At 55.8% G+C, this 15574-nt stretch overlaps 2 protein-coding genes across 8 annotated transcripts; both read right to left on the bottom strand.

Moving 5' to 3' along the window:
• Positions 1-328: 328 nt before the first annotated feature.
• Positions 329-11719, bottom strand: ACAP1 (ArfGAP with coiled-coil, ankyrin repeat and PH domains 1). 3 transcript variants are annotated; one of them, XM_064495167.1, is made up of 23 exons: positions 11115-11719; positions 10531-10588; positions 9793-9978; positions 7583-7702; positions 7312-7365; positions 7172-7230; positions 6751-6934; positions 6576-6620; positions 6374-6469; positions 6186-6260; positions 5984-6093; positions 4999-5050; positions 4803-4903; positions 4352-4475; positions 4041-4252; positions 3315-3384; positions 3092-3186; positions 2803-2975; positions 2057-2229; positions 1540-1649; positions 1346-1456; positions 944-993; positions 329-525 (listed from the first exon to the last, which is right to left on the bottom strand). In XM_064495167.1, the coding sequence occupies exons 4-23, from the start codon at positions 7589-7591 to the stop codon at positions 425-427; spliced, it is 2004 nt and encodes a 667-aa protein (XP_064351237.1). In that variant the 5' UTR covers positions 7592-7702; positions 9793-9978; positions 10531-10588; positions 11115-11719; the 3' UTR covers positions 329-424. The 3 variants fall into 3 exon arrangements, with proteins under 3 accessions (XP_064351237.1, XP_010994847.2, XP_031323607.1); XM_010996545.3 differs by lacking the exon at positions 9793-9978; XM_031467747.2 differs by lacking the exons at positions 9793-9978; positions 11115-11719 and having other exon boundaries at positions 10512-10588.
• Positions 11720-11857: 138 nt separating this feature from the next.
• On the bottom strand, positions 11858-15260 carry LOC105103077 (uncharacterized). 5 transcript variants are annotated; one of them, XR_004141790.2, is made up of 9 exons: positions 14615-15258; positions 14174-14281; positions 13988-14059; positions 13693-13781; positions 13345-13596; positions 12778-12978; positions 12464-12686; positions 12140-12307; positions 11858-12001 (listed from the first exon to the last, which is right to left on the bottom strand). XR_004141790.2 is itself a non-coding variant. In XM_010996597.3 (9 exons), exons 1-9 carry the CDS (start codon positions 15055-15057, stop codon positions 11943-11945), a joined length of 1530 nt encoding a protein of 509 aa, XP_010994899.2. In that variant the 5' UTR covers positions 15058-15256; the 3' UTR covers positions 11858-11942. The 5 variants fall into 5 exon arrangements, 4 of the variants coding, with proteins under 4 accessions (XP_010994899.2, XP_064351240.1, XP_064351239.1 ...); XM_010996597.3 differs by having other exon boundaries at positions 12549-12686; positions 14615-15256; XM_064495170.1 differs by lacking the exon at positions 14615-15258 and adding an exon at positions 14388-14520 and having other exon boundaries at positions 12549-12686.
• Between the last annotated feature and the right edge of the window lie 314 nt (positions 15261-15574).

Genomic DNA, 15574 nt, shown 5'->3' with positions numbered 1-15574 from the left:
TCCCGAGGGGGCGGGTGCTGAGCCGCCGCATTCCAGGGATACCTCGGGGCCAGGGTGGCCCGAGCCTGCTTCTCCGTCCCGGCCTAAGGGAAGGCTGGACACAGCCCACGCGAGTGGCCTCTCCCCGGCCGGACGGGTCTGGCCACGTAGCCTGAGCCCTAGAGCCACGCCCATGGCCTCAGCTTCGCGCTGAGGCCGAAGCTCCCACTTCATTCCCCGGGAGTCGCCCCTTGCATAACTAGAGCTCGAAACTCCCAACCGCTCCCGCACCCCGGGAGCTGCAGCGCCCAACACCTTGCCAGCCCGAAGGAATCACCCAATACATGAATTTGAAGGGAAGAGCAAAGCACAAAGGCTTTAATGGTGAAGGGGCCGGCGGTGGGGAGGGTAGGCGCAGGCGGTGGGGGCCCGCGAAGCCCTGGGATCAAAGTGTGTGGAGGTCATGACTACGCCGGCTCAGCTTCTCCGGGTCATCGGATGCCATGAGGGAGAAGTCGCGGAAGATGTCCAGATACGTTTCGTCTCCTGAGGGGAGGGAGGAAGGGCTGGTAGGCCGGGTGGCTGGGCCCTAGTACGGAGAAGCACAATAGGGACAGCCCGGCCTGGTAAGAGCACGCGCTTCCAGCTTGGGTGGAGGGGACATCTGCGCGTTAGGGCAGCGCCCTCGCCTATGCTTTGCTGTTTCAAGGACCTGGCGCGTTGGATGATGAACCAGGACAAATATTGACATATTTGTTGAATAAAAATGTAATTAATCAATGAAGCTAGGCACAGGGGGTTGGGGACAGGTCACCAGGGGCCAAAAGCACAGAGTAACAATGGGTGTGTGGGTGTGTGTGTGTTTAAGGGTACTTTACCAGTAACAATGTGTGTGTATGTGTGTGTGTGTTTTTAAGGGTACTTTACCAGTAACAATGGGGGTGTGTGTTTAAGGGTACTTTACCAGCCTGGCCCTGGGCGGCTTCAGCTTCTCTCATTTTTGCCAACCGTAGCCTGAAGGGGAGGGAATTAAGACATGAATAACCCTTTCCCCACTACTCGCCCTTCCCATCCTTTGAGCTGCTTTGTTTCATTCATCTGTTCTCGTAGGGTCTAGTGCTTAAAAGATGCCTGACAACAATGTTGATGAATCATGCCTCTCTCAGAATAAACTCACCTCTCACCTTCCTCGGGCCCCGCCCTCCCTGCTTCCTACTCCACACCTCAAACACTTGAGCATCCTTTCGCTGCCCAGGAGCTGGCCCCGCCCTGCCCCAGGCTCCGCCTGACACACTGGGGTCTCTGCGTTAGCCCCTCCCCAAATGGATAGGGTAAGCGTTAGCCCCGCCTCTTCAGGCATCCTCACAGAGTGACGATGTCAGCGTTGGTGGTTTCCATGGCGATGGTCAAGGGGTCTCTGCCTTCGGAGTCCCGAGCTCCCAAATCGGCCCCCCGTTTCAGGAATAGGCAGGCCAGCCTGGAGAGGATAGCCAAGTTCACTCAGCCCCTCATCCCAGCTGGAGCCTTCCTCCCCAAGGCCATCATCCCTGCCGCCCCTACCCGGTGTGGCCAAGAATGGTTGCATGGTGGAGTGGGCCCCGACCGTGGTTGTCTGCTTGGTTCACATTTGCCCCGTTCTGGAGGAGAAACTCACAGGCTAGAAGAGAATTCTGCATAGACAAGTAGAAAATGGGGAGAGAGGGTGGCATCTTTAGAGGCAAATTTAAAGATATGTTGGAGTGGTGTCAGTTCAGAGGGTGGGGTATGGGAATCTCAGGCTCTGCTCTACCTCTTTATGTGTATTCATAGACTGAATCCATAGTACAACCTAATGAGGTGTGTTACCCTATTCTACAGATGAGGAAACTGAGGCATAGAGAGCTTCATAACTGTAAGTGCTGAAGTCCTGGATTCAAACCCAGGTTCATCTGCCTCCAAATCTCACACTCTTCGCTACCAATCTCCGTTGGTTATCGTTCCCTATGGGGTGTGGGGAGGGATGAGAGCTGGGACCAAAGTCAGGAGTGAGGAGGAGAGGAGCCCTAGGGTGGGGTGAAGAGGTCGGCAAGATTCTCACAGCAGCTGTGGCCTGGATCAGCGGTGTGGCATTCTCCTGAGCCCCGTTGACCCAGTTGACATCGGCTCCATGGGCGAGAGCATCAGCCATGGTGGGAAGGGATGGAGGATGTCCAGCAGCTCGAAAGAGCAAGGCCCCAGGGTGCAGGCTGCCCAGGTCATCAGAGGTTGGCTCTGTTAGGGGGAACCAGCTGTGAATCTGGGAAGAAGACCCTCAGCACAGCCACCTGATACTGTAATGGGATAGATCACTTCTCAATTGTGGGGAGGCCTTCAGGACCAGCGATTGTGGCGGGAGGTGGAGGTGTGTGTGAGTGGATGTGGGTGGGTTCCCTAGGACATACAGGATAGACAGCATCATTGACCTCTTCTGGTCCAACCACTCTAACTGGCTGGGATGTCACAGGTGATCTGACTTGGTGATGGTCAGTCTCACTTCTCTTGGCTCCTCTCCAGCCAAACTCACATCCTCCTCCTCTGGAGAACCTAGCTCATTCTCCCTGACTCTTCTCATGCTGTTGACACCCTCACACAGCCCTCCCTGCCTATTCCCAGCCCCATGATCCTTCCAGTTCTTCACTGCAGTCCCTGAAACTCTCGCCTTGTAAAACCAGTGCCAGTGCGGTCCAGCCCCTGCAGCATTCTCCAGGGGAAGACCTGGGCCTCAGACTCAGAGCCTCCCCACTGAGCTTGGCATGGTACTGAGCACACAGCAGGCGCTTAATGAATGCCCAGCCAACACTATACCTGGCTTGGATCTGAAGCTTCCCGGCTGGGGCCTGATGTTCCCTGGCTTTGGGGGCACAGGAGGCTGCCCCTTTGGGGGCCCCCGGCCACCTCTTCGCCCTCGAATCTCAGGAAGCTTGGTCAGGAACTTCTTCTCCACATATTTGGCGTGAATCCAGGCCTCCTTCTCTTGCCTGGAGGAGGAGGGTTGGGATGAGGAAGGGGACAGTCTTTCCTCCTCCCATCCCAGACCCTCCTCCCGCCTCTCCCCATAGGGAGGGCAGCCCCAGCCCTTCCTCCCCAGCCTCACCGGGAGCAGCTGGGCCCTGGCTTCTTTACTGCCATGGCCTCCACACGGGCCTCATAGATCTGGTTCATGACCACGTTTCCCAGCTGGCACATGAGCTTCCGTCGGCCCCGGCAGAGGCAGAGACAGCCAGATAGGGTGCGGTTGAGTGTTTGAGCCCTCAGGACTCTGCAGCCCCAGCTTCACCCCAGCCCCCTCCCCACACTCTCACAGCACCCCAAGTCACCTTCACAAGTTCCGGCTCCCACGAGTCAAGGGTCAGAGACCGGACTTTGGAGAAATGAACTCCAAGGCTCCTGGAGGGCCAGGAGAGAAGTCAGGCCCTCCGTGGGGCAGCAGCCGGGGGAGCTGCTGCTGGTCCTGAAAAGACTTCAGGGCAAAGTGCTGTGTAGGGGTCCTGGCCATGCCCAGGGGAGGCGTCAGGCCAGGAAGCAGCCGGAGCCACGCAGCCTTGAGCCGGATCTGCCACGATCCTGCCTGTTCACCACTCCTTCTCTTCGTCCTTGCCAGCCAACCTCCTTCTCTCCTGGCCCTTTGGCCTGGACAACTCTTTCCACACCATCCCCCTCCCTCCTTCCACCAGGCTGACATTGGGTGGGGCCCGCGTAGACCTGCTAAGGCCTCACAACATCTTCTCTCTCTGCCCTCCTTGGGCCTCCCACCCTCAGCTGCCCTGACCCCACACCCCTACTCTAGTCAAGCCAATAAACTCCTCAGAGTGACCTCCTGCCCTGGCCAGACCAGGACACTGAGGGGCTGGGCCCACCTGGGTTCACCTTGTACCATATAGGCTGGGCCCCGGCCTGTGCGCAGTGACAGGCAGAATCTGAGAGGAAGCCAGGCCTGGTGGGAAGGGAGGAGCCCGTGTGATGGGCTCTATCTTGCCTCCCCACCCCCATCCCCACTGCTGCTAGAGGGAGCAGGGGCCCATGCTGGGACCTTGGGAAGTGACCTGTGGATGCCGGAGCACTGAATGCAGAGGGTGACTCCAAGGTTGATGCTGGCCCACTCAGGGGCTGGCTCCCGGCAGTCACAGCACTGGGCGTTGCCGTCCACGCTCTGCACCTGGGCTGCCACATGCCCTGCTCCGCCAGGCTCCCTTCCCCTGGTGGACCCGCCACTGCCCAGGGTGGCAGCGGAGCCCATGGCCAGGTGTCCTGAGCCCTGGGGGAGACAGGGGAAGAAAAAGTGGCTCTGAGGTCCAGGGGAAGGGAGGTCAGATCTCCCTGGGTAGCCTGGCCGTGCGCCCCCATGTCTAGGTACCTGGCCTGGACCCCGGGGGCTACCATCAAGGCGAGCCTGGCTGAAGGCTGTAGCGATGCTGCTCTGCACGGCACTGACCCACAGCTGTACGAGGCGCTCTGTGTCAGCCTGCAGGAGGCAGGACCTGGGCAGGAGGAAGGCCGGAGAACAGGGAGGGGTCTGAGGCCTGGGGAGCCATGAGGCAGGATGGGCAGGCTGATGTGCAGCTAGTATTCAGCACGTACCAGTCACACTGAAATAGTTCTGTACCGAATGGCAACAGCGTTCTACATATCCCTCATCCCCCTACACCATTCCTCCAGGCTTCCCCCTGGTAGAGCCACCAAAGATTAAAGCCTAAGGCTGCATAGGGGGCCTCTAGCACCCTGCCCCAGGGATGCCTTTGTGATTGGCCCTGCCTTTCCAATAAGACTGAGACGTATCAACCATCACCCCTGGGCATTGCACTCACTTGCTGGGGGACACCACCTCAAAGCAGAACCGCCTTTCTGAGTCGGGACAGAGCTTCACTGTGCAGAGACGCAGGTCATCCACCACCACAGTCACAGGGTCCTGGCAGGGAAAGGAGACCAGGGGGCAGACGTCCAGCCAGCCACAGCAGGGCTGATACCCTCCAAGCCCAGGCATCAGGACCTGGGCCTACCCACCTTGTACTTCTTCTGATAAACCAGTTGGTTGCTCTGAATAGTGAACCAGCGTCTGAAAGAGGTGGAAATAGTTAGGGACATGGGCAGCTTCAGGATGTGGCTGGGGACACGGGCAGCAGAAGTGGTGTCCTTAGCCCCAGAAGGACATGCTGAGAGGAGAGAGACCTGAGCTGACCATCCCGTAAGATGTTCCAGAGGAGGGTGGACAGTGCAGACCCGGACCTCTAAGGAGTGCTATTCACATCTCGAATAACTCAGATTTGATATATTTACAAAAACAACTTTCCAGCAGATAACAGTAAAATGCTTTTTCTAATAAAATAAGTCTATTGCTACAATTTCTTGGCAAATAAAAGTATCTCAGAGAAGGGGCTATTTTCTAATTTATGCAAGACACCATACGGGCTGGCAGTGGCCCTGGAAGGGGAAGGGGTTGAGTCAGAGCAGATGACCACCCTGCTCCGCATCCTGCAATGGCTCCCCATTTCCCTCAGAGTAAAACCCAGGCCCTTCTGAAAGCCAGCAAGGCCCATCATGATTCACACCACCATTAGCTCCAACTTCACCTACAACCACTTCCTCCTCCCTCCCTCTGTCCACACCCATGGACGCTCTAGGTTCCTCAGGGCCTTGGCGCTCGCTTCTCCTTCTGCCTAGAACATTCTTCCCCAGATATCCTTTCAGTCTTCACTCAGAAGTCACCTCTTCACGAGGCCTACGCTGACTACCCTATTTAAAGTTGCACCTCCTCCCCAGCTCTCCACATTGCTGGCTTTATTATTTCCCCCCCATGGCACTTTTACCTTCTACTAATATAACATACAACTTACCTAATTATCATATTATTGTCTGTCTTTGCTGATGGAATGTGAACCCTCTGAAGGAAGGGGGTGTGTCTGTTTTTCCTGGCTGTATTTAACACACTATAACCATTCAAAATAATATAATCCGATGGGTTTGGTTGTTTGGGATGTCTGCTCCTCACCTGCTCCAGGTCTTAAATGCGTTGCTGGCTCGTTTGAAGAGATGTCCTTCCATGACCAGGCCACCAGACCCCTCCCTTAGGCTTGGCTCTGGCTCCTCCCCACCCAGCTCCTGGAGGCACAAGAGGGTCAAAAGGCAACTGAAGTGGGCAGACACCAAGGCCCCAGGCCCGTCTGCCTCCTGCCTACAGCCTCAGCCCTCACCTTCTGTTTCAGCAGCACGTGTCTCTGCTCCATGTCCCTCTTCTCTCGAGCTGAATTCAAGACCAGCCGGTGTAACTGAGCACAGGAGGGGCATCTCAGATGGCCCCAGGCTCCCCCAACTAGATCAGGAGTGTCCTCTCCAAGCCCCTACCCTCCCTCCTCCACCTCCCTGCTGCCTGGAGCACTACCTGGCCACCCAGCTCCTTGCGGTACTGGGCCAGCTGGCTTAGCTCCTCATGGCCCTGCTGGAAATGGGTAGCCTGGGCCTCCACCAAACGCAGCACCTGGGGGACAAGGTGGGCAGGGGGCAGACCCCTCTCTCTTTCCCTCTTCCCTCCAACTCTCCATCAGCAGGCTCCTCCCCACCCTGCCCCGGCCACTGCAACTCACAAACTCCATGATGTCAAACTTCCTCTTGTCCTCAATCACGTTGATCTGAGAGCCCAAAAGACCTCGGGTCAGTCTTGAAAACACAGATGCCCTCCTCCCACTGCACGCCAGGGACTCTTCAGCCTAGAGGTGACTGAGGCCCTGGCACCCCAGGAGGACAGGCGAGGGCAGGCACCTGCAGGGCATAATCCAGTGCCCGTCCTCGGTACCCAGCTCTAGCAATCTTCAAAGCAGCTCCTGCCTCTTCGGCCTCCTGGGCCCGGCGCCTGGGGACTTCTGCATTGTGGATAAGAGCAGCCTCGAGGCTCTCAGCTCCCTTCCAGAAATCCCTGCGAGCCTCTCGGAAGCCTCGGAGACCTCTGGGGTGGGGGGATATCACCGAATCACTGATACACCCGTCTGCCCCCGGCAGAGAAACCCCTGGGGCTCCCTCAGCATTTCAGCTAGCCTCTGTACAGGCAGAAGTCCAAGGGGATCCTTGGGATGGGGATAACAGTCAGGCTACCAGAATCCCCCAGTCTCACAACTCCTTCATTCAGGGAGGCCCCTGTGGTAACGGGAAGGGGACTGGAGGACTGGTCTCCCTCTCAACTCACTCCTTGACCAGGGTTTGGATTTGCTGCTGCAGTGTGTGCTGGGTGGCATCTAGAAGCTCCTGAGGGGAAGCAGAAATTGGCATGTGGGACTCAGGACCACAGACGACCTGTTCCCCCCCCCACCAGTTACCCCCACTTACTGCGTGGCTGTCCAGCTTGTGGCTCAGGCTCTGAGTGAATTTGTCCAGACACTCCTAGGCAAGAAGAGACAGAGAGAGAGCACCAGGCGTGGGGTGGGAGGGCCCACCCTGGGAGGGCCCACCCATCCTAGACTCAGCCTGCTGGGCCTGTCTCAGATGGCGCGCTCCCCAGTCTGCCTGGGACCTGCGGACCCCAGACCAACCCTCCCTTCCCACAGGACCTCTCCACATCCCAGACCCCGCCCCACCCTGGTTAGGACCCTCCACATACCGCCATCATGGGCTCTGGGGGCCCCAGGTGGGCCAGGTCACAAATGCCAACAATGAAGGCGCGGCTGGCGGCAAGGTAGTGGCGCCCGCTCTCCAGGAGGCCATTCCCCAGCTTGAGGAGCTAGGAAGCCACAGGGCAACAGGGAGTCATGCCAGTTGCCACCACTACCCAGTGACACCCCTGCTCCTGTTCTACTTCCTCTTGCCTTTCCCAGGGCTGTGCCCCTCCTTCCCCCACCTCACCTCCACCTCTCTGCAGCCCAGTCCAGTTTCTAACACACACGTGGTGCTTTCCCAGCTGTTTCTTTGCTCCCACTGTTCTGTGCCTGGAACAGAATTCCTCCCAGCCTGTCACCCACGCCAGCATCAGCTTTACCTCCATAACGTCTTTCTCTGCCACTTGCAGATGTCTGTCCCTGCCCTGCTCCAGCTGCTTGGAGCTACAGTTTCCCAGAAACTCCATCCTCACACACTGTCTGGCTCACAGGGTGATTACTCTACCTGGTTGGTGTTCAATTCTACACTATTTACTGTCTGGAGTTGTCCATCCTATGCTTACTGACCATCCCCTCATAAGTATTAATTGCTCAGCAGGGCAAAGATGGGTCAGGGCAAAGATGGCATGTTAGGATGCTTCCAGGACACATTCTGTCTGGTCCCAGTTACCAACAGGGAGGCTTGATAAACAAGGGCACAAGTGACTGTCCGGAGGAGGATCTCTGGAAGAGCCAGGTGGCTGAGCCAGAAGCCAAAGCGAGCTCTTCTGACCCCTGGCCCTTGTTACCTGCAGGAACTGCACTGCTCCACAGGTAACACCGTTGGCTCTAGCCTGAGTCACCATATCTGGGATGGAGTATCTGGGGAGCCCGTGAGCTTGGCCCAGGGAACAGGAAACCACCAGGGAGGTTCTATAAGGAAATCCTGGGCAGCAGAGACTCAGTGGGCTCCATAGCTGCTCACTGAACTTTTGATGAACTGAAAAACACTTTTTAGGGCTAGTGAATGCTTCAGGGAAATACAGTTTGACTTGAAGATAACTGGGAGGGTCAGTAATGGTCAGGAAACTGACCACGATCAAACCTTATCAGGTATCACCATCAGGTGTCCACAACAAGGTGCTCACAACCCCACTGTGTGGAGCTAGGGGACTGAGGGTTCAGTTTTTTCCTTACCCACCTCACCTTCCCAGATAGATCTGAATAAGGAACTTTCATAAGACGGAACCAGTGACAAACTGATACTTCCATATAATGGAATGGAACTGGTACTCAGTAATGCAAAAGGAACAAGCTATTCATACATGTAACTATTCATAATGAACTGCTAATAACTACTGATCTGCAACAACTTGAATAAAACTCAAGGATGTTATTCTGAGTGGGAAAAAAAAGCCAGTCTTGAAAGGTCACATACTGGTTGATTTCACTTATATTAGAATTTAAAAATGACAAAAGTCTAGAGATCCAAAAAACAGAAGAGTGGTTGTCATGGATAAGGAAGGGAAGGAAGGTATCATGACAAAGGACATTACAAAGGAGTTCCTCTGTGGTGATAGGAGTTTTATATCTTGAATGTGATGCTGGTTATAAGAATCTACACTTGTGACAAAGTGCCACTGAATTATACACAAAGATTTTTTTTTAAGAGCATATGGAAAACTGGTAAAATCCAAGTAAAGTCTTTCAACAGTTCATTGTATCATAAAAATATCATCTCCCGGTCTGGGAGCATACTAGAGTTAAATGAGATGCTGCCACTGGGGGAGGCTGGGAGATGAGGACATGGGACCTCTCTGGACTATTTTTGCAACTTCTTGTGAGTCTACAATTAACTAAAAATAAAAAGATTAGTGAAAAAATATGTATTAATTGGGCACCTACCAACATTCAAGCTATCTATCGTATAGGCACTAGGATTGAGCAAAAACAAAACATAAAAGTCCCTCATGACAGCTACATTCCAGTGGGGAAAAGCAGACAAAAAAAAAAAATCGGCAAGCATGACAGACATGGGTTAAGGAGACCCCTAATGAGTCTCAGCCTTGAGTAACCCTGCCCTTGTGTGTGGATGAGTGAGGCCTGTGGGCGCATTCTGACAGAAACTGATGGCACCGGGCCAGCACGCACACGGGGCACTCTCCTGCTGGCCTCGAAGAGGCTACCAAGTAAACTGCCTGTGGACAGGGCCCCGTGGCAGGGGACTGTGAGTAACCTCTAGGAGATGAGGGCCTCAACCAGGCAATAGCGAGGAACTGAATGCTGCCAACAATCGTGTGAGGCCAGAAGAAAACCCCGAGCTTCAGAGGGGACTGCAGCCTCCGCCGGCACCTTGGCTGCAGCCTCTGGGACCTTGAGCAGAGGACCCGCTCAGCTGTGCCCGACTCCTGACCCACAGCAACTGTAACACATGTGCGTGGTTTAAAGTCACTGGATTTGTAATCATTTGTCAGATGGCAATAGAAAACTAATACAGCAAGTAAAAGTGACATGTAAGACTGAGATAAATGCTACATAAAGCCAAGTAAGGGGGATGGGAGTGTGTGTGTGTGTGTGTGTGTGTGTGTGTGTGTGAATGCAGGCAGTTTTACACAGCGGCCAGGAAGGCCTTACTGTCATGTGTTGAAGTGTTTTACAGGTTTGTTTTCCAGGCAGTCTGTGGGCTCCCTGGGGGCAGAAACAGTCTTGCTCTCCCTGCGGCACCCAGAGTCCCGCATAATACAGGGCCCCAGAGCTGACCAAGTAAGTTCACAGGTGAATCTTGCCTTTCAAGATCACAAGCTCCTTCAGGGTACAGAACTGCCTTTGGGCTTCTTTGTAGCCCCCAAGTATCTACCCAGCCTGGTTTGTATTCAGTCATCCCTTGCACTCATTCTCGGTCTCCAAGTGTCTCCCTGGCCCCACCCTTCTCATTTTAATTCCCTCCTGGGTCACCTCTCCACTTCAGGATCACCTTTTCCAGCCGCGTCTCCAATTCCGACACTTCAGTTTCCACCAGCTCGATAGAGGCTCTGGGGAAGGAGGAATGGGATAGGAACAGAGCTTGCATCCATCTGGTCTGTCCACCTCCGCCTGGGCAGCGTCGTCAGGGAGGTGGGGGTTGGGGTTCGGGGATGGAGGATACAGGTAGAAAAAGCTAATGGGTTAAGAACTGCCCACCCAACCTCTCTTGCTTGCTCACTGTACCAGAGCCACCGTGGCCCAGGCCAGAGCAGGAAGGGTAGAAGGAGGGTGGATGTGGCGAGGGCAGGAAGTTGCTAACCGCCCAGAGCAGGTGCTGGGGGAGGGGCAGGGGTCCCTGAGAGAGGGAGGAGGGAATGCCAGCTCTAGGGGTGAGAGAGGCTGGAGAGGCCCCTTCACACATGGATCACAGCACCAGATTTGATAGTAATGGTACTGCTTTGGCCCAGATGCTCCATCTTGTCCCTTTCTGAGACTTACTCCCTGGAAGGACATCCGACTTGGGGAAGGTTGTGGGTACACATTGGGGGGTGTCGGACCTCCCACCCTTTGTCCCCCAGACCTGTGCACACTTACCGGAAGCGGGGCGAGTCCTTAAGACACTCCTCGAAATCCAGCTTGACCGTCATCTCAGCTTGACCGCTCCAGGGCCCTGGGGCCAGGAGGGTGGAGATGCAGGTGGAGGCACTCCCTGCCCCTGGAGGGGTGTTGAGGAGGAGGGAAGAGAGGGTCCTCTGCTGGGTAGAGCCTCTGGGGGGCACGATCTTCTCCCCAAGTGGAAGGGGTGTCCTTGGAGGAGCTCTCACTCCTCACTTCCAGGCTGTGCCGGGGAGGGGTAGAGGCGGGGCCTGGGCGGTGGAGAAGGGCCTGAGATCAGAGAAGCCACAGCCCCGCCCTCAGAGGCTATCTGCTGTCACCTTCCTACTGGGGGCCCTGGTCTCTCTCAGCTTCATTCTCCTTCAGTGGTTGAGTTATGGGGACCTGAGAGACACGGGTTCAAATTCTCCTGATTGCGTGACCGACTCCTCAGTTTCCTCATCTGAAAGATGGGGATGATAACTCCTACCTCCTGGGTTGTTGCAAGAATTAAAGACAATATTGTAAGTGTGTGTTTGACTGCATCACAGCAACCTCTCTCATCCCACTGCGTTAGGGCCTTCTTGGACTCCTAGGTGCTAGTTGCAGTCCCCCAGACCACTCCAGGCTTTCTTCTCTGCTCTGCCTGCTCGTGGTTTCCTGGGTGTGAACTTCCCTCTCTCCCCCACCTTCTCAAAGACTGCTCAGGCCCAGCATGGCCCCCCCATTCACAGCACCCAGACTCCTGCTAGTCTTCTCTTTATTGTCCACACCGATTGAGGGTGGTGAGGTCAGAGGAAGGCTGGCCCCCACCCCATCCCCAGCTGGCTACATCTTCCATTGTCTGGTTTCCTCCTCCTGAGTCCATCGAAGCCGCAGGGTTTCATCTGGAGAGAGAAGGGGTTTGGCTAGTGGCTTTCTTGCAGCAGATGTGAGATCTGGCCCATGTGACCCTCAGGCTCCCTAGAACCTACCCACTTGGCCCTTCTCTCTCCCTGGCCAGCACAGGCAGCCCCTTGCCCTACCTTGCCGGGGCTCACGTCTGTGCTGGCTCTGGTTTGAGGAATTTGGGATGCTTCTAGGTTCCCTCTCTGAGACTTCTGTGCTTTGCCAGTTCAGCCCCTTGGTTGCCAGCCACTGACACCAATCAGTCACTGCTCGGGACCCACTGTCTTTGGAGGACAGGGCAGTACCTGGAGCCGGGAGGGTGGCAGAGAGGAATCAGGGAGGAGGCATGGGGGCAGCGGTGGTGCCAAGCTGAAGGGGGTTCCAATCCCTCTGAGCTTCCCTGGGTCCTCTCCATGCAACGTGGACTGGCACACAAGGATGTTTAGGGCCTTGCTCATCACCTGTGGTCCATCCACTGGTGGGGAGTCGGGGTGGGGGGCATGGGAGCTTGCCAAGTCCGGTGAGACGGTGGCCTGGTGCCCTCACCAGGCTTCGATGGTGTCACTGTCACCTTCAGGGAGTTCTCTGTGGCCTCAGGATCCTCTGAGGAGCTTCCGGTGTGGTCCAGCAGACGGACTTCGGTGCTGATGGGATCTTCAATCACCCAGTTCAAGCCTGTGGAGCCTGGAAGCATCACGGGGCTAAGGTTGGGGCACCCAGAAGTCTGTTGGTTCTAGGCCCTCCCGCCCCCAGACTGCCCTGGCCCAGCTCTCACTGGCCTGCTGCTCATCTTCTGTGTCCTCCTCAAGCTCAGGGTGGGGAGAGCACCTCAGGTATCTTCCTTTTCTGTAATACTCCTTGCGTTGCAGATCTGTCTCCTTCCCCAACACGACAGTGGTGGCTGAAGCTGGGGACTGATTTCTGAAGGCAAGGGCATCTGAGGAGTCACCCAAATCAATCTGAGTCTTATGGCTACCTAGGGAAGATAGGCCACCAGTATCATCGTGACTGCTCCTCCCTCCCAGCACTGGGAGAAACTCAAGCCCCAGTTTCTCCTCTCACTTCTATCACCTCCTCCCATTTTAGGAAAATGTCAGTGACCTTTCCATCTCCCATGATTCTCTTGGGCTTTCTGTTCCTCCTCCCCTGCCAGCCTTCCTTGGGGACTATCCTGATGGGTACCCCACCTCAGCTGCCCTGTCTTCCCTAGGGTCACCATCCAGCATGACTTATTTTCAGGCAACAGGACCCTGGGCCGATGCTCACTGAGGAAGACAGACTATACCAGAGAACGTTCTGGATTACAATTCCCTTGGGTCTCTGGGGCCCAACCACAGCTAACCTTTGGCTTCCAAGATGTCGTTTCTGGTCACCAGGCCAAACTCATCTTTGACTCCTCTGGTCAGGCCTCCTGCCCCTCCTCTCTCCGCAGGCCTGGGCTCTGGGTCCAACACCACACCTCGACCCCCACTGCTCACACTGACACTACCCACACTGCTTTTCTTGTTATTATCCAAGGGCAGGTTTCTCTGAAGCTTGAGGAACTTTCCTTCATTGTAGTGTGCCTTGCGGTGCTTTTCAAAATCACTGGATTCTGTGGGCCAGTGTCAGAGTTTGGCTTTCCTGCCAGGCTCTTGCAGAAGGCTCACTCCACCTCCCCTTTACAGTCAGTCCCTGTCCCTCATCTCACGTGTCTTGGAAAAGGTGTCTGAAGACCCTGAGCTTCTGTTATCACCGTACAGGAGGATCTTGGGGCAGAAATTGTCCATTGTTGCAAACCTGAAGGGGAGGGAGACTAGTTGGGGGCACGGAAGGGAGAGAAGAATGGATGGGGATGGCTGACTCCCCCACCTTGGCCTGGGTGAGTCCTGATAAGAATTGCAGTACCTCCCTTTTTGGGGGCCAAAAAGCAGAGCTGGCTCAGACCCCAGAGTTCAACGGTGAAGGGAGGAAGCAGATTTCTATTGATCTCTGGCAAGACTCACCTCTCTGCTAGCTCCTCAGGAGTCACTGTGTGGGAGGTCCCAGCGAGCAGGTCCTCATCGCTGCCCCGCAGTCTGCAGAGGAGGCAGGAAGTAGTGCCTGAGAGGGGGCGGCAGGCAGTAGCCAGTCCCTAAGGCCTTTTGGCCTCCCCCACTCCTCTCAAAGGGCTAGGGCTGAGGGCTCAGCACCTGTGGTAGGGAGTGCTGGGCTCATCCACCGTCATAAATCCATAGTCCTTGTCGGTAGGGTGGTAGGTGGCCAGGATATTCATTTCATCCCAGTGCTGAGACTTTTTCCTTGGGGTGAGGGAAGGATACAAAAAATGGGGATGAAACCTTCTGGTGATCTCCTCCTCACAGCCATCTCTCATTCTTTTAAACATTCGAAAACTTTTTCTTGTACTTATAGATCCAGAGGTGTAGGAGGCTGGGGATGGAGTCACACCTGATGATAATCACGTACTACGTAGTCAGGGTTTATCCGGTGCTACTTTCACATAGGCTTGGAACCTCAGATTTCCCACCCAATTAACTTCACCTACTCTCATTTCTAGTTTTTGGGACTCCGCCCCTTTCCTCGTGACTCCGCCTCCCCCAGAGAGCGGAACCTCTTCCTCCTGGGCGCCTTACCTCTCCGCCCTGGGGGATTTATACATCACAGCGTAGCTGCTGTTTTTTAGGATGCTCCGGGGCCGGTCCTCACAGAGTTTGTCGGGGTACATGCGAGTTGACCCGGAGCGCGGAATGTCCTCCGAGTTGTACATTCCAGGCCCCGAGAACCCCAGGTTGGACGTCCCGAATACACTGGTTCCGCCAGGGTATGTGCCAGACCCAAGGCTGTGGCCCGCGACCTCCCCAGGGTGCTGGCTGAGCCCGGAACCGAGGACTTCTGTCCCCTCGGAGAGCTGGCCAGATTCAGGACTGCGAGTTACGATTCCCCCGGAGTGCATGGGGGGCCCAGAACCGTGAAACACGACTACGGAGGGCAGCCCGGCGCCTGCCTCGACTCTGTTGTTTCCAGGAGATTCCCCGTTAAGGCCGCCAGCAGCCCGCAGAGATTCCAGCTTCTCCATGGCCCCACTAGGGGGCCACTCTCAGCTACCCCGCCCCGCCTCCCGGCTTCACATAGCCCCGCCCTTGAGGCCCCGCCCCCGCAGGGGGCGCGGGAGAAGTTTGGGCGAGGCCCGGGTCCCCTCTCCCTCTGCTCCCTGGAGCCGCGGGGGGCAAAATCAAAACTAAGTAGGGCCCTCGGCTTGGGAAACTCTCCGCTTGCCCCTCCCTTTCTGTCTCACCCAAAGACCTTTCTTTGTTTCTAGGATTTGTTCCCGCCCTTCTTCCCCCATCACCGCCCCCATCCGAATTATCCAATTACAGTCAGGGGTCCTGGTCATGGGGTGAGAAGCCTAATTGTGACGTCACAGTCCCCTAACCTTAACGCGAGCATCGGAGAGTTGTGCTGATGGGTTGTTAATAGCTTTTGGGCAATCTTTGGGGACCACCGAAGATGCCTGAAACTGCTTCCCGGGGTCCCTTTGCACTCTATTCGTGGCTTCAAAATCCAAGTTTCGCTGGACTAGGGTTCAAGATGGG

Source organism: Camelus dromedarius, chromosome 16 (assembly GCF_036321535.1).
Source record: "Camelus dromedarius isolate mCamDro1 chromosome 16, mCamDro1.pat, whole genome shotgun sequence".
Lineage (NCBI taxonomy): Eukaryota > Metazoa > Chordata > Mammalia > Artiodactyla > Camelidae > Camelus > Camelus dromedarius.
This window is presented reverse-complemented; position numbering and strand designations above follow the sequence as displayed.